At 40.4% G+C, this 25,021-nt stretch overlaps 2 protein-coding genes across 3 annotated transcripts in view; one reads left to right on the top strand and one right to left on the bottom strand.

Annotated features, from left to right (window-relative positions):
* Window positions 1–11,402, top strand: part of LOC146461642 (uncharacterized) — a 29,433-nt gene extending 18,031 nt beyond the window's left edge. The window contains exons 46-67 of one of the 2 annotated variants that reach the window (XM_085086507.1): window positions 54–107; window positions 211–264; window positions 719–772; window positions 854–907; window positions 1,226–1,279; window positions 1,491–1,598; window positions 1,706–1,759; window positions 2,267–2,320; window positions 2,807–2,860; window positions 3,537–3,590; window positions 3,681–3,734; window positions 4,048–4,083; window positions 4,669–4,704; window positions 4,794–4,829; window positions 5,106–5,123; window positions 5,618–5,725; window positions 5,833–5,874; window positions 6,489–6,624; window positions 7,244–7,347; window positions 8,758–8,832; window positions 10,009–10,230; window positions 10,800–11,402. In XM_085086507.1, the coding sequence (XP_084942633.1) occupies window positions 54–107; window positions 211–264; window positions 719–772; window positions 854–907; window positions 1,226–1,279; window positions 1,491–1,598; window positions 1,706–1,759; window positions 2,267–2,320; window positions 2,807–2,860; window positions 3,537–3,590; window positions 3,681–3,734; window positions 4,048–4,083; window positions 4,669–4,704; window positions 4,794–4,829; window positions 5,106–5,123; window positions 5,618–5,725; window positions 5,833–5,874; window positions 6,489–6,624; window positions 7,244–7,347; window positions 8,758–8,832; window positions 10,009–10,230; window positions 10,800–10,946 (1,608 nt within the window). In that variant the 3' untranslated portion in view covers window positions 10,947–11,402. The remainder of the gene's footprint in view (window positions 1–53; window positions 108–210; window positions 265–718; window positions 773–853; window positions 908–1,225; window positions 1,280–1,490; window positions 1,599–1,705; window positions 1,760–2,266; window positions 2,321–2,806; window positions 2,861–3,536; window positions 3,591–3,680; window positions 3,735–4,047; window positions 4,084–4,668; window positions 4,705–4,793; window positions 4,830–5,105; window positions 5,124–5,617; window positions 5,726–5,832; window positions 5,875–6,488; window positions 6,625–7,243; window positions 7,348–8,757; window positions 8,833–10,008; window positions 10,231–10,799) is intronic. The other variant, XM_085086508.1, reaches the window with a different exon arrangement.
* A 552-nt stretch (window positions 11,403–11,954) lies between these two features.
* Window positions 11,955–25,021, bottom strand: LOC146461641 (cytoplasmic dynein 1 intermediate chain 2-like). The gene is made up of 16 exons (XM_085086509.1): window positions 24,853–25,021; window positions 24,181–24,322; window positions 23,445–23,526; window positions 21,033–21,096; window positions 20,882–20,942; window positions 20,232–20,321; window positions 19,972–20,134; window positions 19,110–19,209; window positions 18,357–18,482; window positions 17,994–18,140; window positions 17,000–17,113; window positions 15,751–15,884; window positions 15,096–15,240; window positions 14,373–14,513; window positions 14,162–14,287; window positions 11,955–13,509 (listed from the first exon to the last, which is right to left on the bottom strand). Exons 1-16 carry the CDS (start codon window positions 24,931–24,933, stop codon window positions 13,375–13,377), a joined length of 1,851 nt encoding a protein of 616 aa, XP_084942635.1. The 5' UTR covers window positions 24,934–25,021; the 3' UTR covers window positions 11,955–13,374.

The following is a 25,021-nucleotide window of genomic DNA, read 5'->3' as shown; positions in this document are numbered from 1 at the left end:
AAAGCCCCCAGAATTGTACACGCTCTTCATATCTGCTATGTTTACTTTAACAGGGCCCCATAGGCAATCCTGGTGCAGCTGGGCCCCCTGGTAATGAGGGACCAATTGTGAGTCTTTCATTTGTTTCTCTTCTTTATTGTGTTTGTGAATTTTGTTAACCTGATAAAAGTAGTGGATGAATTTCATGCTTGATATATGCTATATTTTCAGGGACCTGTTGGTGCTCGTGGTTCCTCAGGAAAGAGGGGAAGCCGAGGATCAAAGGTAAACTTCAGGAATCTAGGTTCCTCCTGTCACTGTGAAGCAGAATAGGTTCCTTTCGATATATTAAAATTCAGCTTGACGTTGAGGCCAAGTCGACACAAACAAAGAAGATTGAATGATCATGTCTATTCATTTCTGTTCTTTGTGTTCACTGGACTTCGAAATCAGCTTGAATTTTAATATTTCGAAATTAGCTAATTAAATCGTACCTGTGTGCGTAAGTAACAGGGGCAAGATTCATAAAGCCCTCTTAAGTTAAGATATGTCCTAAGTATTGTTTTTTGACAAAAGCCTGTTGTTAGTCCAACAATAGAGTGTTGTTTATAAACAATACTTAGGATATATCTTAACTTAGGAGGGCTTTGTGAATTTGACCCAAGGGTTTCAAACACCAAAAGGGTTGTTGAGTTATTTTTCTACCGCTAAAATTGTTCGGTTTTCTGTTTTTTCAAAGGGAGAAAGAGGCGATCCAGGAAGAGACGGCGAGGATGGACCAGGAGGGATAAAGGTTGGCGATAATAGCTATTTATGGGTTAATATTTAAATTCAGTTTCATTTGATCATTTACTCTCAATCTGGTCTTTGTTAGGGTGGCATTGGACTGCCAGGAAAGACCGGCCAAGGCGGCGATAGGGCAGATTTCGTAAGTTGTATCATTTTACACGTTCTCTCAATATTGGGGGTGTTTATTGTGTTCAGGAATCACGTTAACGGCAAACAGTAAACGTGATATTACCGTCGATGTTTTCTTGAAACAATTAGTACATGGATGAGAAAAGTGCAAAATAATTCTGACCTTTGATGCTAACGCAAAACGACTCAATTTTAGTCGGAAATTGAAAACATTTCTGCCGTTTGCCTTTTGCCCTAAACGTAATTCTAAAACTCCCTATTTTTTCTGAAGAGGGAAGCAAATATCCTATGGAAGGCGTGTTGGTCAACTTTACTTTTTTGTTTCTAGGGTCCACCAGGAATAATGGGCCCACAAGGAGGGTCTGGAAAACCTGGAGAAAAGGTTTGTCTCACTCTTTCTACAGAGAATTTACTTCTTTTACCTTGATGACATCCGAGGAAGGTAAAGATGAAAGCTTAAGTTGAGAGGTACCACTGAGTAAGGGAATGTCAATGAGATAGATTGAAGTTGTAAAAGAGGCGTTGTGAAATGTCTGAGGTTGTACTTCGGTTCTTGTCTTGGTGGACATTAGTCGTCATGTGTTTAATTACAGGGCATGCCTGGAACAACCGGTCCAACAGGTGCTCCTGGTCTCCAAGGAGCGAAAGGAATGGAGGGAAGCAAAGGTTATAGAGGGCCCCATGGACAGTTTGGAGAGGATGTGAGTAAAAGTATTTGAGCCTGGCGGGTTTTTTTTGTTTAGTGTGACACTTAATTATATTTAGGATGTTATTTAACATTATCTCTATATTACCCTTTTTCCACTAGGGTCCTATTGGAGCAACAGGTGACCCTGGGGTGCCTGGAAAACAAGGTGATAAAGTAAGTACAAAGACCTTGTGTGGTGACAAAGAAAAAACGATGGTGACATTTACGCCCTGTCGTAAAAATTAGAAAGAAGTAATTTTCACCATGTTGTGAGCACGGCTGGGAAAAAGAAAAAATCAAATTCCTTGACTAGTCCAGTCCTGGCCCCTCCGCTCTGTCATGTAACTCCCGTGAGTTGCGTGTAGTGTTCCATACATTAGTCGGACGCTCTGACGTTTGGCGGACTAGGCCAGTTGGTTGGTTCATTTATGACACACGCCTTTGATACTGCTGTGGTGGTGATGAAGAAAGAAAGATTGTGAATTTTTAGCTCGTTGATGAAATATGAAAGCTGTAGATTCGTTTGCGATCGAATGCTACATTTTTCACTTTATTGCTTTCATTTTTATAAGAAAGAAAGACTGCGTTTTTCGTGCTGAAGCACGGGATCCCGGAACGAAAAGGAGCTTTGTGCAGATACAGCTGTATATCCTTTCCTGGAACATTGTTTATTGTTTACAGGGTGACTCCGGGGAACTTGGAGAAACTGGAGACAAAGGACCAGAAGGAGAGAAGGTATTGCTTTACAATTAAAACATTCCTGGTGAACTGATTTATACGATATAGTGGACCGAGTAGTTTCTGATTGGAGATCGAAATAAATTATTTTTTAATTGTTCAGCCAATTGTCAAAGCACGTTTTCTCGCGCATGCCACCAGTTGCATCTTTTTCCGCGCTTGATACTAGTTACACGTTTTCCTTCGCTTGCTACCAGTTGCATCTTTTCCCGCGCTTGATACCAGTTGAACGTTTCCTTGACTTTGCACCAGTTTCATGCTTTCTGCATTACCTGGCTTACTTGTTTTTTCTGCGCTTGCCGTTGCATATCTCCTTTGTGTCTGATACCTGGTTGCGTTTGCTGTGTTTCGTAGACGTGATTACATTGACTTTATTACAGCAAGAATTTATTTATTTAAAGCCTCGTTTCAATTCCATTGACCGATGATAATAAATAAGGAAAAGAAAATTCATAGATATCAACCTTACTTCGTCTGTTTTAGGGCAGTAGAGGTGTCAGCGGTGAGCAAGGCTCCATGGGATATGCAGGTCCAAAGGTGAGAAACTCAGTCACGCGTTCGCTAATAAGCGATAACAAATTAGAGCGATTTGATTGAAAAGAAATTGAGTATCAGCGACTAGAGGTGAGGCTCCTTCAGTGGTTAACGGATTACAGGATTTCTGGGCAATATCTCGAAGAGATGTTTAAGAAAATTGTTACAGGGTGCGCGATATTGAGAATAGTGGATCCGTGATATCAAGCATAAGATTTGGGTTACAACGAGGGGAGCAGGGATACCGCAGTGGTGAGAACACTCGCCTTCCACCAATGTGGCCCGGGTTGGCTTCCCAGGTAAGTGGGTTGAGTTTGTCAGTTGTTGGTACTCTTCGTTGCTCCGAGAGGTTTTTCTCTGGGTACTCCGGTTTTCCCCTTTCCTCAAAAACCAACATTTCCAAATTTCAATTCGATGCAAAATCTGAGGGCCACAGGTTTGTCAGTCGTAACAGGCTGTTAAGTGTCACCCTCGTTAAACAAAGTTGATTTATTGATTGATTTAATGATCTAGGCTGTAAGGTGGTACATGATATTTACGCTAAAAATAGGATATACAGACCCACCTAATAGAGCCTTGGTGGTCGTTTACGAGAGATGATCGCTTATAGAGATTTGACTGTATTCGTTAGTGCTTAACTTCTAGTTTTTTTTATGCTTCAATATCGTTCTGTACTCAGGGCGTTTTTGGAGAGCTTGGCGTCCAAGGACCAACCGGGCAACGCGGACAACAGGTAAAATATTTTAAGTCTGCTATCTTTATCTTTGGACATTTGCAGAGGAAGAGTATTTGAAAAGTAATTCATGTTACATTGCACATGTAGGGACCAGATGGTATTAGTGGAGTTCAGGGCCCCCCCGGACCGCAAGGAATCAACGTAAGTAAAGTGATTCTGTTTTCTCAGTGCACCTTAAATGTGACCTTAACATACTTATTCATTGACAAATGACCATGGCAAGGCAATAGCATAACGTAAAAGCCCATATAACGTAAACATGAACTGCTAAATTAAATTGCCTTTGTATTGTGGTTGAAAATTCTCTTCCAGCTCTGCCGACGCATATAATTTGAGGGCTAGGCCAATGGTGAGCTTAATTTACACCCGTGGAATGTATTATGATAGCAAGGAAATTATTTCTCGTCGCTTTCTTTTGATTCACTTGTATGGCTGTCATTTTTTTTTTTTTCAGGGTCCATCCGGTCCGCTAGGAGAAATTGGAAGCAAGGTACAAGATATCCAGCTTGTTTGATTTACCATTCGTTTTTTCTCCGTACACCTGCACCTTTCAAAAGCTCTATTTTCACTGGACCCTGATAACCTGCTGGGTTGCGAGCATTGTTCCGTGTTTGTTCTTCTGTCCTCTCGACCAACCATGTAACACGTTGCAAACGGTGTAGGTCGCCCTTTTTTTCTCGGTAGCTGACAGCCCATAGCCAACTCTTGAATCAGCGCACACTGCAACACCACAGCTATTTGCTGGAAATATAGCAGAGTTACTGCTACATGTTTGCGCGAAAGCGCGGATTTCCAAACTACTTTAACATGAAGATTTGGAAAATGAGAAAAGCTGGGAAGAAAAGAACTATAGGCAAAGCAAGGAAAAAGAAAATGTTTGAGATAGGAAGCAAGATGGAGTTTTTAAAACTCTCTTTTACCAAGGCAAGAAAAACGTGGTTTGTCTTCCTTTGTTTATTTTCTATCAATGAAGGTATAAAAACTACAAAAAACCTTAACTGCCACTAATAAGTATTTGAAAATAAATCATACAAAGTCAGAAGTCATGACAGAGGTGTTACTGCTTTCATTGTAGGGAGAATCGGGACCACTGGGACATGAAGGACTTCAGGTAAATGATTTTTGAAACTTAGATATAATGCTTCCTTTTATTTCAGTGTATGGTGAATAAACAAACTAACATTCTTGTCAACTATTCAGGGTCCACCAGGCCCTCCCGGAACTCCAGGACCGACGGTGAGTATGTATTTCTTTGATTAGAATGTCAGGTTTTAATAGGTAAGAGACCCGTCGCAGTTGTTCACGGAACTTAGGCAGTTGCGAAACGAAAGCCTGAAAAAAATTCAGGCGGGATACGAACCGACGATCTTGGCGATACTGGTGCAGTGCTCTACCAACTGAACTATCAAGCCAACTGGGAGCCGGTCATATTTTGTGTTGATAATACACATATACATTGTTTGAACGGCGGATGAAAGAATTATCTTTTTAACTTTGCGTCTTTCTTCGCAGGTCGATCTTGCTGGATTGGTAAGTAAACATATTACTCATAAAAAACAGTTTTACATTAGTTAAAAACGGTTCCCGAGTGCATTGCATGGTCCAGCCGAGCTTTCACTGACTTTTTCTCCATAACTATGAGGATCTCACACAGGCTTTTAACTACTAGCTCGGTAATCAAATAATGTTTTTTCAGTCCGTCTTTGAGCTCTCTTCCCAGGGCTAAACAATATCATTTGTAATGCCATTAAGATTTTTCTTCTATAACAACAGCCACTACTGGAACCCAGCCACCTTAACGAATTGAATTATTGTGTAGATAGTTGGTAGCTGTCCACAACGTTTAGTATTCTTCGTCTTCTCTATTATCCCGATACCATTCAGAAAGGTTTTAGCCATCGTATATAGCATTATCCAGCAACTAACTGTTTACAGCACTCTCCAAGTCTAGTTTTGCTCAAGACAACACCTCAATGTATTGCTATATTCACTTTATTTTGAACACCTTTTTTTTTTATTTTTAGATCTCAAGGCAGGCTTACGGTTTTTATGACACTCCCCAATTTGACCCTCCAGCCCAGTCGCCTCCTCAGAGCAACACCAAGTCAGTTTCTCTCTATAGGAGCACTTTGGTAAGTAACATCCAAACTACATTTGTTGTGCTTTAGTTTTGAAATAGAGTCGTATTAAGCGGAAAATCTGCTTCTTTACGTTTTCCGTGTTGATTCTGCTTTCACAGATAAGAAACGAAGATAACAGCGACTTGGAAAATACACCTAAGGTACGTAATTTATGTTCGTGTGAGGTCCAGCAAGATAGCATAACCTTTATAGAGTAGCCGTAAAAAGAAATCACTGGTGCAAGCTGGGGAAAATGTCCCACAGGAAGACCCCAACTACGCTACACAGACGTCTACTAGAGAGACCTGAGGGCCATGAGCATCGACCTGAACACCTGGGAAGCCTTAACCTCAGAACGACCGGCCTGGTGACAGTACGGTGCAGAAGGGCCTCTCCAAGTTCAAGAGACACTTGTCCAACAGTCCGAGGCGAAGAGACTAAGAGGAAGGCCCAGAATCAGACAGACAGACCAGTGTCAGATTTCACCTGCACTCAGTGCGGGAAGGACAGCCACTCCTGTATTGGCTTGTACAGCCACACCTGACGCTGTATCAGATTGAACATTCGGAGCGCGACTCCAAGGTCTTGTTAGACTGACAGATGCCCATTATTGTTATAAAGGAATTGATCTATGAGAGTCTTCCCATATTTGTATTTAGAGTATAACTTTCTTGGTGTTGGTTGTTTTAATATCACTGTAATTTTTAGGGCAGCCGTGGAGTCAGCAAATTGAAATTTCCCATACGAAATTTTGAAACTCAGTTTTCCTTTTCAGAATGTCAATCCCATATTTGATGCTCTCAGCGCTCAAGTCCAGTCCTTCAAGAAATGCAGAAGATTTCTGGGTACCAGGCGCCGCCCGGCCAGAACCTGCCGAGACCTCAAACAAATTGAACCCAATGTTACTAATGGTTAGTGTAATTAATTACTAAATCAAAAATTATAGCATATGGTTCTTTGGTTATTAAATTACGTCCAAGCGACTTTTCCATGGTGTCATCGAGTCCTGCAAGTGTTAATTTATCACACGTGACTCCAGAAAGTGACATTAACATCGATGTGTGTTTGTGTGACAAGGTCTACAGTTTTGTGCCCAGGAGGGACGCGCTTGTCTTTCAAATACAGTTTAAGTATGGCTGAGGTCACGAATCAGTCTACCTTTCTCGAGATTTTATCTTTGCACGATTCCCAACCTCAATTGATCGGTTGGTTTAAGCCTTAGTAAAGAGCAGTTACCAATTCAGTGCTGCGATTATTTTCGCGTTTGCTTTGATTTTGCTTTTCTGTACTCCGTGATTGGTTATAGAAACTCGCGCCATTTTCTCAACCAATTAGAAGTCAAACCACGACTAATCGTGACTTGCTCGCACGCGTTTTTCCAAACGCATTTGCTTTGTGTTCTGATTGGTCAAGTTGGTTTCTTTTATTTGTTGAGATTGGTAGATCGGTTAGGTTGGTAACTTTGGTTTTGACCAGTAACACTCTCAATTGAAAAACTGCTCTAGTGACCAAAACCATTAATACTTTTAGGTCATTACTGGATTGATCCAAATGAAGGTCCAACGGACGATGCTATACAGGTTTATTGTGATTTCACTTTCAGCGCAACGTGCATTTATCCCAACAAAAGCAAGGTAAGGATAACGAGAATGTCATTGTTTTACCAAGCACTAAATTACATTGCAAGTCATACCGCACCTTAATTAGGTACTCATCTAGTACCTGGATGTACGCATGTGCCGTATTGCGCAAGGGCAAAATCGATCATTGTTCGGACACGCTCGTAGTACCTTAGCAAATTCTCAGAGTTGTCGAGGAAGATAGGTGATGGTGGAGTATTCTCAAGTCTTCCGAAAATACACTGAAATTATTCGGAAAGGCATCGCTCAGAGAAGGCATGGACGGCGTTTCAACGACATGATTGTTAAGAATGAATGTGGAAATGACAGGATTATTCGTTTTGTAATTGACCAACATTCAACGTTACCCTGTAATGTTCTTTCAAATACTCTCCTCTAACATGCCTCTTAAAAAAATAATTATGACATAAAACCAAATTGTATTTTATCTTACATGTAGTATACTGATGTTCTTACAAAATAAGTTGTAACTATCGTCAAAATCATACCTTAATTTCACCTCGTCTTGTTACGTTCCTGTCATGCTTCTGTTCCTGGAATTTCTTTTCCTGTTTCTTCGGTGTGCCAAACACACGTACTTGGCTAAACACTTCGTTTACCAAGGAAAAATGTGTCCTCTGAAACAGGTCAGCCTCTCAGTGTCCATTCCCATTTCGAAGCGGAGAGAGAATACAGAAATATGCAACTGCCAGAGGCGAACACTTCTAACACACGCAATTTATTTCAAACTCTTTTCACTTGTCACAGTAGATGCTGTCCGGGAAAGCTGAACGTTGCTTAACAATGTTGAGATGACGAGGCGCAGAAAATTTAAACTGAAACATACAAAAAAAACTTAATTTACTGACAAACGTACAAACTAAGGTGAACAAACCGGCAAAAACCGAACAGAAAATACAGAACACTTACATTGTTTTTGCGCATTTAGAGGAAACTTCTTTGTAGATGTTCCTTGCGGACTGCAGTAACTGAAATGATCGACTGTGACTGCGCGAAGCACGTCTCGTTGAAACTTCAACGCATAATGAACAGAAATGTCATTTCGGAAAACGTGACTTGCAAAATGTAAATTAATAAACTAAATTCCCACGCAAAAGGCCTAGGGGAATACTAACGAGGTCTGTATTATAACAAGGTGTTTTAACCGAAAATCAGCACTGAGATAAGAATGATCCGACAATCAAAACACACTACAAAAAAAATACAGACGTGCATGGAGCTGAAGCATTCCAACATTGGAATTATTATCTGCAGTAAGCTGGCACATCGAATGTGTTCAGTGTCACTTCGTTTTCCATTCATCAAAATGTTAGAAAGCAAAAAGAGGTTTCTTGTTAATTGTTCCACAAGAAATAACTTTAAAGTATTACGAAAAATAATTATTTGATTTTCACTTGTTCGCAGACAGGTAATAAAAAGTGGTTCTTTGGGCCTGATGGCTACAAATGGTTTGCCAAGGAGTTTGACAAACGCCCACAGGTAAGATTTAGGGCCTGTTCACATGGAGGTGGGGGACCCCAGGTAGGGGAGGTACCCCATCTACCCGGGGTCAGAAAAAACAGGCCTTCACATGCAACCCCGGGGCGCTGGGGTGAGGTTTAAAAAGCTACCGCGTGGTCGCTAAGTACATATATCAATAAAGATGGCGGATGGAAGACACTTTTCGTTTCGTTGTTCTACGGGCACGACTTCACCTTCATCCAAGACCGGTAGACCAGCTTGGTTACAGACTCGACAAATGCACCTTCAACTCCTTCAGAACTTTCTTCAATGGCATTGTTGTCGATGTTTTGAAGGTGATATCTGCGAAAAAGCTCGCCACGCTTGTACTGAATTCAGAGACAATTGCCCGGATGAACATCGCCCCACCCCACCTCCAGCATTCACATGGAGAAAACTCACCCCAGCTAAGCGGGTTACCCGCCTCGGCTGACCGGGCAACCCGCCTCGGTGAGGTACCCCACTTCACATGTGAACGCAATCAAGAAATAAAGAGAGATTGTATGGAGAGATTGGTAACCCCACCGAAGCGGGGTACCTCACCTACCTGGGGTCCCCCACCTCCATGTGAACAGGCCCTTACTTTTTAACATTTACCGGGAACGATCAACATCACGATACAACTTCCCTGATTTTACCCGCAGACAAAAAGCTATATCCAAGTTACGTCTGCTTTTGGGACTGCTTGAGAGAAAGGAATTAGAAGTGAAAATAGGATTCCCTGCTCCTCCCCACCACCATCCCCTGCCCTCCCCCAACCCTACCCTACAGCGTTAGGGCTAAGTAGATCGAAGTGTGAGCACTTGAGTTTTAGTTGAAACCACTCTCGTTCCCAGAACCCTTCGCTCCTATCTGTTGAATAGGAGGAGACTTCAGGAGATTCCTGGAAATTCCAATCTTGTTTCCAGTCTCTCCAGACAGTGCCAAGAAGAGAAAACCTGGAAGTTCACGACATTGATACTTCAAGGTGTTAAAAGTCGTGCTCGATCTCTTACTCTTACTAAATTCTATCAAACCTTCTCATGTGAGCTAAGAAACTGTCAAATAGGCAGGAACATAAATTAAAGTCCTTACATTTTCAATTAAAATAGTGCTTACACCGACATCACAAAGTATTTCAGGATAACTACAATATTTTCTGTCCTTTCTCTGTAGTTTGTTTACGACTGTGATCCCATTCAGCTGACATTCCTACGGCTCCTGAGTGACCGCGCCAAACAGAGCATTACCTATCACTGCTTAAACTCAACCGCGTGGTTCAAGCAAGGATCTGGGAACTACCAACATTCCATCAAACTAAAAGCTGATAATGGGATAGAAATGCATGCTGAAGGCACCCGGAAATACACACCAACGATAGTACTGGATGAATGCAAGGTATAGATTATGGCAAAGGAATCAGAACTCTTTAAACACATTTACAGTTAATATCGTTCCTTAGTCTTCTCACCTTTACACCAAGAGAGGCAATTTCACATGCGATGTTAATTGCGATTTTAAAAAGTGTTGTTTCAAATCGCCTGTGTTGTCTATCGCGATCTCGCAGCGACTGGCTGCAATGAAATCGCCGAAATCGGGAGCTTTCATTTCGATGCCAGAGACGATGCCCTCGTCCACCCCACCCCAACGGAGATTATTGGTCTCTTTATAACACCCCACAAGCTTTGTCGTCCGTCCGTCCATCCATCCATCCATCCATCCATCCATCCATCCATCCATCCATCCATCCATCCATCCATCCATCCATCCATCCACCCATCCACCCACCCACCCACCCACCCAGATTCATTGAATACGTTCTTCTACCATCCCTGCACAACGTATCAGAATTGCAATCATCTTAAGATAGCAGAAACATTTTAAAATGTGACTGAACAAATGATATTAGCAGATCTAAAAGTACAAGCAGTTATTTAAAGATAAGAATCGCTGTTTAATACTTTCAGATTAAAGACGGAACATGGCGTAAGACCATCTTAGAAGTGAACACTTCCAAAACGCATCGCCTTCCAATACATGACGTGGCCGTGTACGATATTGGAGACACTGGGGAAGAGTTCGGTCTGGAAATTGGACCCGTCTGTTTCTCGTGATACTTATCGTAACTATACTTCAAACTCGACTCGATTCCAAAGACTAAGTTTTAAATTGTGCAGAATGTATTAAAGAGCGTGCGAGTTATTTGTTGCATTTTTTAATTCATCGTGCGAAGCTTAGCATGAGCTCAAAGAAAAAGGTTTGCATGCAAGCGAAGATTGAGATAAATATGTAGCGAAGAAGCTATAGTCTTAAAGTATATGAGCTGTGGGTTATAGATCATAGAAGTTCCGTTGTTAGTTCAAGCACTAGAATACCGTAGTTTGTCTTAGATACCGTGGTATATTTTACGTGCAGTAATTTTGAAGAAAGCACGTGAATGTAGGCTAATTGTGCTTACTATGACGACCAGTTTCCTTCAGTTTCACGTAGTGTACCTTTTTCATTCAGGTAAAAAAAAACAACCTTGTTTTCAATAAATAAGAAGCCAGAAATGGCAGTAAAGACGTGAATGATGCACGTTTTGTTTTCTTTCCTCTGATTGGTCTATTACATTGTTTCTTTTCTCTGATTGGACCATTGTTGTAAACCATGGCTCTTACTGAATATTGCGTGGTTGTGATTGGTCAGATATGATATGAGGGTGGGGGCTTAATGTAACGATACGATTTTGGCCTCAAGCGGTGGTTTTTCTAAACACTAAAGACTAATTTACACGTACCAATTAAAATCGGGACGATTTGACCCAATTGACGAAGAAAATGACTAAATGGACGAGAATCGGCCCATTTTCCAAAAATCTGTGGCATTGCTGCAGATGTTTTGAATCAAGTTGATTTTCGCTCCACGCTACACCAACAGAAAAAGAAATCGGCCGACAAATTGTAACGTGTAAATCGGCCGAAGTGATTGAACTTGGATTGAACCAACTAATCGGCCCGATGAAATCGGTGCGTGTAAATTAACCTTTTTAAGGTTTAAAAGCTAACAGCCTGACACCCTCTCTTTGTTTCGTCCGGTCATCTCAATTCCTTAAATTATAGAGTAATAAGTTTGAAACCGCATCAATTATCCAGTGGCTTTATTTCTTCACAGTACACTGCTCCCAGCAGCAGATAAATAGCCCACCATTTCTATATCTATTGATTACCGTATCGCAACATACACACATTACTATCTCCTTGAGGGGACTGTCCGCTAAAATTTGTCAGAACTCTTCGGTCTGAGCAGTCTGTAAATTGAATGCGTCATTTTGAAGGAATGGTGCTGCAAAATCTTGAAAACATAATCACTCCGAGAATGGTACGCGCTATTTTCAACAAATTTCAAGGACTAGGATAAAAACTATCCTTCTAATTGTTACTTTAAAAAGCCAAAAGCCACAGTTGCACCAACAGACCAAAAAATAACTGATGGTCTAGTTTTGTTAAAAGTAACGACACAGAACTCTACTGAAACTCTCCATATGGGAGGCCAAGATGGAATTGGATACCGGCGAGTAAGCTGACCAACGTTTTTAAAATTTACTAATGTATCTGGGTTTGCTATTCAGAATTCACTTGATACAAGTATTCCTTTTGGTGTTATACAAGTGGAACAGCTTTCACAAAAATGATAGCCTGCGAGACAGGCGTTTGAGTAATCAGTGTACCTACACCTTTCAAAAGCTCTATTTTCACTGGATCCTGATAACCTGCAGCTGCATTGTTTTTTAGGGTTGGGAGCATTGTTCTGTTGTTCGTTCTTTAGTCCTCTCGACCAGCCATGTAACACGTTGAAAATGTGCAGGTCGCCGGCTCTTGTTTTCACAAGAAAAGTTGACTATTCAGGACTATTACAAGTTTCTTATCACAGTATTTACTTTTACACATTCTTTGGTAATTCTTTGCCACTTTGCTTTTCTGATTGCTAAACCAAGCATTAGCAAAAACTGCGTTTTTCAGCCTGGAATGCTGAAAGTTCACCAATAATTATTTTCTACTACGGTACCCCATGACCTAGCCTTTTTCTTACATCGTATACAGTACAGCTCTGTTATGTTACATTAGTACGTTTACTTTCACCATATTTGAGCAGTATTCGACAAACTGTCTCGGGCTGTTGTGACGTTAAACCAAGTCAACACATCTAGCCAATCGCAACAGACGTGAGCAACAATCAACCAATCAGAACCTAGAAAGCAACGCAGCCAAAGCAAAAACCGGGGAAGACTGAGACATGCAAGACGAAAGCGCGGGAAAACGCGCTAACGATCAGTTCTGATTTCGCCTCCAATTGATTCAAGAGGTTGCCTGCCATGATTGGCTAGAAAAACGATTTTAAAACAATCAAAAAATTCAACAAGTTGAAGCTTCCAATTTGTTTTTCAAAACTGATTTCATTCACAAAGATACAATTTGCGTTCTTATCTGCGATGATCATTTCCTCATTTCAGTCACAAAACTACTTTCGACAGAATCGAAAACCGCTCTTCACAGTGTTAAGCTAACTAAAAGGTAACTTAGAAGGAGACATCTTTGGAGAACCGATTTCGCCAATGTTAGACGAGGCATTGGCTTGGATTTCATTTATCGTGTTTTGGAATCTGGACCATTCATCGGGTCTTGGCACTGCGAGTTGCTGCAAAGGAACAAAAAAAAAACCTAAATACGTTGACATCGGAAAACTTATTTTATTCAGAAGCACTGAGATGTAATAGAACCATAGGAATCTCGAGCTAAAAGTGACGTTGACGACAGATCAACCTCTCGATTTCGTTTGGCTACCAACGCTCGTCCGCTCTCGCCGACTCTAGCACGCTCTTCACTGACTTAAATTTGCTCCAAAATTTCTTAAACATCGACGAGAGTTGAAATCTTAGTTGACTGCTAACTTTAACGCGCATTCTCATTGAAACTTGAAGTTTTTCAGATTTTCTTTGCAAAACTCACCGCTAAGATTTTCCACTAATAAATCGTTCATCCGCTTTCATGCAGCATACCGAAGGTGATGGTGATGTTATACACGTTTATCCATCTTTTAACTGAAAAGCCTGTTTACCCTAACAGGTCTTCGCCTTTACAAATAGCCGTTTCCAGAAGCAAGACTTTCGCCAGCAATTTGAAATGCTTGAAGCGATTTAAGAAACTCGCGACAATTTTTGCCTTAAAAACACGAGTCTACAAAACTCCCGCACTCATTTCTGCCTGAAATCAATGTCCACACCGTTTGCCTTTTACGCGAGTGTTCCACTGCATTCAGCGACAAGTTCCTTATCATCAGTTCAACTTACCTCGCCAACATCATAAATAAACACGTGACCATCATCATCGCCCACAGCGATCTGGTGACCAGAATGCGTCCAACGCAAACGGTTAAGTGACGTCATTGACTCGGAATTCGTGTTCGCTGTTGGCACCTACAAATGGAACAAACACGGGTATAGAAAGTAAATAGAGGCCATCTAGATGATACAATTAAACAAAAGAGAACGAGATTTGTACCTCAGTATCGTTGTTAAGGTTCCATAGGTCCAGTCTCCCTGTGCCATCCACGGCCGCGAATAATGCCGGGTGGATTGGTGACCACTGCACATCATACACATAATCAGCATTGTCTTCAAATGAATACAATGGCCGTGGGTTCTGCAATGAATAAAGAATTAAACTTTTATATTTTCTTGCATCAAAGGTCTTTCTACAAACTTCTACGAGCCACTGCCACAGTGTGGCTAGAAACTTTCCACCTTCTTGTCATTGAATACCTACAGTACCCTGTGGAAGAATGTGAAACTGGAACTTTTCTTTAAAAAGTCGCAAGAAAAGCAACGAATTTACCCATGTACACACAAGATTGACCGCCTGTGTTAAGGTGGAATTCCACTGTCCATAATTTTTTACGTGCGAACTGACACAAATCTAACTGGCCTTACAGTACTGGCAGCAGGAAAAGCAGGATTACACGCGCGTATCATGCGTGTAAATCCGCCACATTGCGTGCAATTTACCAGCGCGTTACGCGCGAGGAAAAAATTACACGCAAGTGCGTGTAAATAATTTATAATAAACAACAATCCAAGTTAATTACGCATCGTCTCTTGCTAAGTTTAGATCTACGTTTGTACTCACACTAAAACTGCGTGCTAACAGACATCCACTAGATGTAGAATTTATACGTTCTACAGATGCAAAGCTAAATATCGCCTTTGAAGCTGCAATTTTACCCACCTTGTGACTCCAGAGTTTGATGGTCCAATCAAATGATGATGTTAAAAACAGATAAGAGAAGTCGATCGGTCCCGCGGCTGAGTGAGTATCAATGCCTGTTGCTGGACCGTAATGACCTTCAAAAATGTCACTGATACCCGCTTTGCTGCAAACAAGAAGATACCGAAATAACAATTATATTGAGGTTGTAAAAGCTTTAGAATTTGACAGATCTACAAAGCACGAGGAAAGCACGAAAACAGGAACCACCGGTTCAAGCGCGGGAAAACACGAAACCGTTCTGTCAAGCGCGGGAAAATGAGCGCCCGCTACCAAGCGCCCGGAAATGTGCGACCACTGCCAAGCGTGTGAAATGTGCGACTGGCGCTAAGCGCGGGAAAATGTGCGACCGGCGCTAAGCACGTGAAAATGTGCGACCGGTGCTAAACGTGGGAAGACATCAAACTGTTACCAAGAGTGGAAAACATGGAACGGATGAAAAGCGCCGAACAAGATCGTAGGTAGCCGGACTGCCTTGGGCGGGAAACACGCGTGAGTGTACTTAGTTTGGTTAACCTTCTCTCTTAACATTTTAACCAGATATTAAAACACAGCAAGGGAACAGTTTAATACTTTCGATAGTTGATCCAAAATCACTCCACTGTGACTGAGTTACCTTCCATGCCGACAGGCTGTATAAACGGCACCTTCCTCACTGCCAACCACGAAGTTATTAACATCACCGGCCAAGAAAGACAAGCTTGTCACGGCAACTGCTTTAGACTGTTTGTACTGGAGCTCCATACTGTCCTGTAAAAACCATACTCCAAGATTAATATCACACCTTCAGTAGTTGAGTTATTATACACTCGCATTAAGCTTAAATTTACGCTCGTTAAAAATGGGTTTAAAGGCTGATGTCAAGCTAAAAGTAAAGAGAAGTCTAAGTCAATATTGAAGGAGAAAAATCTTTTTGAAGAATCTTTATTGATTAGGTATTAAACTCGAATCAAAGTTCATGCTAATCCAGGATAAGCTTAATCAGGCTTCGTACAAATGGGTCATGTCTTTCAGATTCCGGATTGGAATTAAAGAGCAAGTACTCCATAATTTTGGTGAAAAAATTTCCCTTCTCAACTGAAAAAATACATCGTCTTACGAAAATGATTATAATAAAAATGTTTAAGGTTTAAATTGATGCAAGCGCCACACATCCAGTTAGCCATCCAAAACCAGATTGTGTGTCTATAAGAGTACCGACAATAAAAATGACGTCAGATGTAATGCACGAGCTTTATCAAAGGAAAATAAAGCCAATTCCGTTATATTTTTTCGTGTGGTTGTAAAAAAACAAATCAACGGGAGTTTTCCATGGTCTATACTCTTATAGACCACAAAATACCACCATAAAGTTCAAAACTTGGTAGTGAAACAACTCGCCGTTCCACTTGTGTTTTGAACACTTTTGATGTCATGTTATGGTCTATTTAACAATTAGACGGCGAGCTGGAGGTTTCTATCGGCTGATAGTTGGCGAGGGGCGAAGACCCGAGCCAACCATCCAAGGTGATAGAAACCAAGAGCAAGCCGTCTAATTGTTTTAGCATACCTCAGTGATCGATATATGAAGCAAAAAAATATTTTTATTTCATAACTTTTGATATATTTGTGCAATGATGCATGCTAAATCGCGTGCTCTGACAAACTGCCGTCTATCGAGCGATAGACGGCACCTGTGTAGCCAATCAGATTGCGCGTTACGCGATAGTCGGTCACTGAGGTATGCTAATAGAGTATAGACCATATAGAAAACCGACGTCGATTTGTAAGATAACAAATTAAACTCCTTCATGCCTAAACCTGGAATCTGGATGTTTCACCAGGAAGGTGGATGACAAGTGATAGCATAACATACAAACATTTACCTGAGGCTGAGAGAGCATGTCAAGACTCCATGAACACATTTTGCCATCAGTTGACACACTGATCAGATTGTGAGCATTCTGAGTCCCCACTACGTTTACACAATACACTGGATGCTGCAAAGAGATCAATTGGCTAACCAGTCAAATTGATGGTGAAAAAAATAACAGTGATTGCCAGTGAAAACATAATGCTATGCACTGAGCTTACCATTGCCACTTTACTAAGTTTGTTTAATCGTTTTTCAACAATGTCTGAGCAACTCTTTGGCAACTTTCTGATTTTTTCTGTTAGCTAACGGAAATGTAGCCTGCGAACGCAGACGTATTTCCAGCTGTCGCTTCTCTCCGCCGAAGAGAAGTGACATCCGGAAATACGTCTGCGTTCACAGGCTAGCAGAGATGAGTCTATGATTGACTCCTGAAGCAAAACAACTGGACTCCAGAGTGCAGTGAAACTCAAGCATACCTTATTATTATTAGGCTCAAGCAAAACAAAACCTGAATCAAACTGCAAAACGCGTAGAAGGTGGAGTTTTTAAAGTTCTGTGGGTCACCTCTAAACACTGAGCAGTGCTGCCACCCCTGACACATTTGCTGGAAACATTAATGTATAATACAATAATTGCCCATTTTGGATCCATCACAAGAAAGATCGCATTAAAATTAGTCAGTTTACCAAGTATGAGGTTCAGTTATTAGATTGCAACCATTTAGAAGGCCTTAAAAAATTGGAAAAATTAGAGCCTTTGTAGCGATTTGAGGAAAACTATCTCAGAATTAGAGACATTTGTATGGAATTTGGGCAACCTTTGACAGGTCACAGCCTGGTTACTATGCAATGAAACACAACCAAACTTGGTAAACTTACTAATTTTTATGTGATCTTTCTGGTGATGGGGTTCATTTCTTCATATGATGCAATTTGAAAGATATGTAAACTAGGGCGTAGTCCCTTTATGAACTTTGAAACAGGCTAACAGTTTGACTGACTTACTGTGTGAGCAGTAGCAGACAGTGGTGTTCTCTGTACAGGAGTCTTTTTACTGCTTCTGTTGTCCCACAATACTATCTGGCCTGAGTATGTGCCGCCAACAATCAAATTAGGATGAAACTTGGCAAATGTCACTGATGTCACTCCAGACTACAGTAGAAAAGAATTATCCAGTGGGTCAAACAAGCAGACCAAGAAAAAAATATTCAGAGTTACTCTCACCTTCATGTCCACATTTGCAAAAAAAATGCACAACAACCCACATTCATCCCTCCTCCCATGCCCACACTAAAGTGTCATTAGAAGTCTGAAAGAAATAACTTTTTCTGTAAATGTACTACTTTTATGTTCAGCAAATCAACACACCTGACAGTGGAAGATGTACTCTGGCGATTCTTTCTGATATTTCATGTTCCATATCAGTGCTACACCATCCGGCTCATGAGGGGCATCCTCGTTGTTGTTATATGAAGCTACTAACAACTCTGGGTACTGAAAAACAATAATGATGCAATATTCAGAATCTAAAATGAACCACTACATCACATATGGAGGCACGTTGGAAGATCAGAGGGTTGGTGATCTGAGGCTACATGTAAAGTAAAGTGGTTCCTGTATTGATTTCTCATCTCTTTGAACTAGAAATGTTACTCCACATTGTCTTCGTCTACCCAGATGTGTAACTAGTGAACACTGGCAAAAACAGACTTGGTGTAACCTGCAATGAACTAGCAAGCCATCCAGGGGAAGGAACAATACTCCAAGTTCACCTGTACATAGCATGGAAGCCAACTGTGCCAGTTGATAAGATAAAGGTAAATGCAGAGGTTTCAATAACTTTTGAAGTAGGTGTCAGAACTAGCCAAACTAAGCAATGGTTTAAGACTTTTCTCATAAGCATTAGAGTGAAAATCAAGACAAAGAAGGCAGCAGTGTGAGTTCAAATAGACACCTGTACACTGCCGGCCACTGCCTTCTAATGTAACTACTGTAAATGACAGTGCTTAACACATGTTCACAAGCCTAATTGCCACCCAGACGATTAAGGCACCATGTCTCCACATTATAAGAAACTGCATGCTTAAGGATTAGGTGGCAAAAGGAAGGAAAAAACTGCACCTGTGTGGACCAGTCCAAGCAAGTAACCGTTCTGTGTCTTGACCATCTTTCATCAAAGAACTCTCGATTTAATGACAGTTTACCAGATGCTTGCATGTCTCTGTGAAAAGATGATCAAAGGGCGAAATGAGTGAATTACTTGAAAATAATGACCCTTGATCGATGTAGCCAGTCACTTGATACTTAGGTTTTTGGGTATTCTAATTTTTCAGCAGATGTAGCTCACATTTTGAGTGACAACTCAAATATAAGCTACAGACCACGGACACTGTACATACTTGTCTGTTATGCTGTACAAGGTGGTTCAACCTTTTCAGTCTGTGGATGACCATTCTATACCTACCACCTTTTCCTAAGTCAAATGTGTGAGATTATTTTTGCGATGATTTTCTGAAGACTTCCGAACGTTGCCGTTGTCAAGACATAAAAGCAACATTATGTGCCCTTTTTCGGGAAATTGAAATGAATTGAATTTTTGCGTTAAAGAACAACTCGCCTGGATTTGTGAGTCAGGTGTGAGAAATTGTCCTTGATACATGAGATCAATGTCTTTAGTCTGCAGGCGTGAGATTCACACTTAATGCACGAGAGTTGGCACTGGTATACGATTCAAGCAAAGGGAAGTGAGCAGTACTTTACTGTGGTTCCATTCATCTCTTACATGTACCACATTTAAGTCTTGTACTATTTAACCCTTTACGCCCTAATGGTGAATTAAGGATATGATCACCCAAGGTGAATTTTCTTGATATTTAATAACTTCTCCCCAGAACTTTTGTAAGAAAAGTATCGGGACAAGAAAAGAGATTTTGTTCTTTGATATTAGAAGCTAAAGGGTTAAAAGTACAAACAACAAACCCACCCTTCAGTGTCCTCTGTTTCAGCACCAGAGTAGTCATATGTGATGTCTACCGTTTCACACAAGGCTCTCTCCATCAGTCTTGTGGCTTTGTCAAAGAACTTGCTGAATTCTCCTGAATTCAATATGTGTTCCTTTTGTTCATCACTGAGCTCTATTACTGGAACTGTTTAAGATGGAAGAATTTGTTAACTGCTTCACAGATGGTGTTAATGAAGGCACACTGCTCAAATCAAGTGGTTAATGTAGTAAATTTTACTTGCCTTCTTCTCTGCTTTCCTCCTGTCTGTCTTCAGTTTCAGGTTGTGGTTCGGTTTCCTTTGTTTTTGGTACTGTGGCAGATTCAAATTCATCTACAAACAAATCAATTAAAATCTACATGTATCATTTCACAGTTGAAGTATTTCCAAGACCTTGATTCATGTTTAATTAAGTGAAGTCTCTTTAGAGCTTTCGAGACTTGAAACTTGTATGATCATTGAAAATCAGCTTATTCTATTGGGCAGTACTTTGCTCTGGAAATGTTACACATGTAACTTTATAATTACATCCAGGCTGTTCAAAATTCTTCAACCTTTTGAGTCTGGGGATGAAATCTTTAAAGTGTGACTATTCAAATGAAAGCTACAGAACAGTACTTTCCTGTGGTGCTGTTTATCATGCTATACAGGGTGGTTCTATCTTTTGGATCTGTGGATGAAATCCTTAAGTGTGATCATTCATATTAAAATAACTTTCGAGAGGTGCTTTTTATTATGCCATACAAGGTGATGCTAACTTTTGAATCTGCAGATGATACCCTTGACTTGACCACAGCTTGACTGCAGTCATGTATTCTAAACAAATATAAGCTGACGTTAAAATGTCCAGAGCATTGATAAAGATTCGGGCAAAGACATTAGCAGTCACTAACCTGGGGGTTCTTCCGGTTCAGCATTTTGTGTTTGGGTTTCTTTGCTGTATAACACAGGTTCCTAAAGAAAACGTGTTTAAACTGTCAAAATTTGTCACAGAATTATCTCATAATTTCATGATTATTTAACTGCAACTGTTGGGTCACTAACCTTTGGTGGAATATTTGTCTGTATAAGTTGAGATACACCCAATTTCACTGATTTTTTCTTCTCACTGAAAACAGAATCAGATTGAGATAGTTTAGTGCAAATGTTGCATTTGAAGTTGTTTCCAACTGAGTGTCTAAAAAAAGCAAAACCAAAGTAATTGCTCTAACCAAAACAAAATAAACACAAACAACAGAACACAGAGCAAATACAATCCATGTACTGTATTTATTCGATTGACCACCCTGGGCGCTTATTGAATTTTGGACCAATGAAATAGGATGCTTGATCGAGGTGGGCGCTTTTTCGAGGGTGGGCGCTTATTATTTTCCCAACATTTTCAGCAAGCGAGCGTGACGAGCCCAAACGACGGCTGCGATGGAGACTGGGATATAATTAGAGAATAACAAACCAAGGGATAACAAGTTTACTTTGCTTCAACAAGACAAAACAAATTGCAAAAGCCAACATAAACAAGTCCCAAACAACATAAAAGTTCATTGACTACCATATCTAAAACCAATTTTGCAACACAACTGATGCTCCTCTTACTTCACGCTGGGCTAGAAATGATTTTTTTTTTTTTGTTGAGGGGGTGGGTGGAGTGGGCGCTTATTCTAGGGTGGGCACTTATTAACTTTTTGGGCTTTCAGGGTGGGTGCTTATTCAAGGTGGGCGCTTATTTGAAGGTGGGCAGTCAATGAAATAAATATGGTATATATTAGTTAACAGTGTCAAACAAAAAGGATGTTTGCAAGTGTGGTTGTAGTGTAAACAAAACATACAAAATTGCACAAACCCACAAAAACGAAAGAAAACTACAAAATACAGACTTAATACAGGGGTTTCAATAAAGTTTGAAGTAGGCAGCCAGTTTGAGAAGAGTAGGCGACGGTATTTGACAAGGGGCCGCAAGGCCCCTTTTGCAAGGGGGGTCTGGGGGCATGCCCCCCCCCCCTCCCCTCCTCTTCAATACTTGGGCAGGTGGTCTGACAGGCAGCATCCACAGTGACAACTAACTCGCTTGCTGTTGCCATCAGGTTGCTTGAAGCAGTTGCATTCTTTGTTGTTCTTCTGTTTTTTCTCCCTAGCCAGTTCTTTACTGCAATTTCCACCACAGGCAGACTTTCGAGAACTGGTGCTCCATTGACAGCAACTTGTATGAGTGCATTAAGCATGTCAGACTTCAGACAAGACCTCAGCCTAAAACTCTCACTTCTAAAAAATTTTTACCATTTTTGAGCAGCTGTGAACGGCTAACTTGTTTCTGCGTTACAAAACGCAAACAGAAGTTCATCGTTCAAGGTAGCTCCAAAATGGTATTAACTGTACTCCTTAGGTACCACGGAAAGGATTTTGCTGACGAAACTCGATGGATGTCAATGGAAAGAAAAAGAGACAATTCCAGACTTGTCAAGGCGCAGGGCAGGCGTCATGAAATGTGATAAGATCAAATATTTTCAAGTCGGAGTTGTTGATCAAACTTTAGTTTTAAAAAAGATAAAACGCTTTGAATTACGAGGTGACCAACTTGAAGAGTCGAGCCGTAACAGCGATACCAAATCATGCTGAATGCGCAATGAGGCGTGACCTTGATCTCAAAATTGAGGTAAAAAGTACATCTACGCCCATCAAAATAAATTTTAATTTTGTTTGAAAGGACGGTTCTTTCATTACTTCAATTTAGGCAGAAAGTAGCTGACGCTCTTCGTCGGACGTCGGTGCTTATTGAAACCCCTGTTAATATATTTTCCCAGTAGAAGTAATAAGTAATCGTATCCGATAGCTGGTTGACAAGGTGGTTTGTTTTCCATGACACTAAAAACCCTTTCCAAGTTTTATTTATTCTCCTGCCGAGACTGATACTCACAGTGGGCTGTTGCTAACACATTTAAATGCAAGATTAGAATGTTACACCAAGCAAGTGACAATAATATTATTGGTTTGGGCTTTTCTTCTGATTAGTTGGCAAAGTTATGTAACTCTTTTTTTAACTAATCATTGCGCACAGTAAGGCAAGGCCAAAGTGAACGTGGAATGTTTTAACACTCAATTGAAGGGATAGGAGTTGGAGCATATATTAAACCAACCTATAGCACATTTTAGCTCATTCTTTGTTGCTTTGGCTTGTAGTTTCCAAATTTTTTGCGTGTTGCCTTCAATTCCTTTAGGAAACATTGCCACAAGATTCCTTAGTTTTATTCAGCACCTTATTTGAAATAAAAACCCATGATTATGGGCACGTTTTGAACTTTTACTACAAAATGAAGCACAAAGCAACGGATCAAACATTGAAGCAACATTCCTAAAGGAATTGAAAGGCCAAGTACAAGTAAATATTTGTACAAAGGATGTACAATTTGAAATTACTGAGAATTTATGAACATTGTTCTCTTTCTGTTGTTTTTAACTTACACATGAACAAAAGGTCTTGCTACTACATCTTTGCCTGGGCTGGCAGATTCAGATTTCCCTTGCTTCTGCAGCAGTGGAGATACTGTTGACAAGAAAATTAATCCAACACATTGTTAAGAGCCAGGACTACAGTAAAATACTCATTGGTATACATTGGAACCCTGCCTTACAACCACTCTGTTATTACCACCACTTTTGTGTACACTGAATGAATTGAAATTCTTGTCATTTCCTAAGTTTTATAACCTCATTAATCCGGCCATCCTGTTATTATGACCACATTTTCACAGCCGGAAAGTGGTTGAATATTAACGGGGTCCGCTGTACATTTGGCACCCAAGTCTCATGTCTTACCATAGCACCAACAAATTGGCATCTTACAATTTGCAACTTAAGGGTGGTATATTGGTACTTGTATTCTTTGATGACTCCAGGCAAATCCTACGGTTACTAATATTTTTTTTTGTCTTGCTTCTAAACTAAGAACGAATGCAAATCGGCAGTGTGTTAGAGAATAAAACTGGCAATATCGCACCACTATGTTGCAATAAAATGCTATTTTTTTGGCAAAATGGGTAATTTTCATCCTACCCTTTCTAAATATTTCATCAAATCCCACAATTTTGCAAATTTAGTTTTAAGAATGTCATTCGAGACTCCATTAAAGGTAGATCTCCCAGCAAAGCAACTAACAACAATCAACTTACAAAAAGACATGCAACAAGATATTACAGACCTGCCGTGCCATCGATTACATCATCAGGTATGATTCCCTTGATCAGCTCATCTGCTTCCCTCTTCTTCCTTTCAATCTCAGATTCCTTGACATCTTTTGTCGCTGCGGCTGCAGCTTTTTGTGCTGCGGCTGTCTGATCTTGCTGAATACCAAAGTACAGCATACCTTTTAGACATTAACTGATCTATTTACTAATGTTTCAAATGATAACTTTTTCAGTGCAACATGAAAACCTTAACTGAACCAATAACACGCTCAAAGAACAACCCACAAACCCACAAACTGCAAAAATAATTACCATTATGGTTCACTGCAGTTTATTTATGTTTCACCTCATTCATTCTCCTTTCCAATACAATAAACGTTCCAGAAATTATTCTGGCGTTCACGATTTTCACACTCACACTGTAATAATCACTGAATAATGCACTGTATTAAACACACATTTGGATATTTATGTTCTTTGAAAATGTGGAAGCATATATAAGTGAACCGTACATGTTGATGATAAAAATAAGCAGTTGAGGAATTCGAAAAGAAATAATGCCAGTGAACAAGAAGTTTCCAGGGACAAGTGACGAAGTCACTAAGCCTCTATGCTAGTAACACATAGCAATTAAAATAAAAACTACGTGTACAATTAATTATAAAGCTTGTAATGTATGTTCATACCTTCTTCTTGTCTTCCCTCGCCTTTTTAATTTCCTCTAAACGTTTCCGTTTTCTCTCAAGCTCGGCTTTTCGGTCAGACATATTTTAACGCAAGAATTAAAAGTCAAGCTAACTTTCGAACCAAGTTGACCGATCCAAATCTTCCAATATGGCCGACAACAACACCTTC

Source organism: Pavona decussata, unplaced genomic scaffold (genome assembly GCF_977016875.1).
Source record: "Pavona decussata unplaced genomic scaffold, jaPavDecu1.1 SCAFFOLD_195, whole genome shotgun sequence".
Taxonomy (NCBI): domain Eukaryota; kingdom Metazoa; phylum Cnidaria; class Anthozoa; order Scleractinia; family Agariciidae; genus Pavona; species Pavona decussata.
Note: the sequence above shows the minus strand (reverse complement) of the source record. Positions and strands in the feature narration are given on the sequence as shown.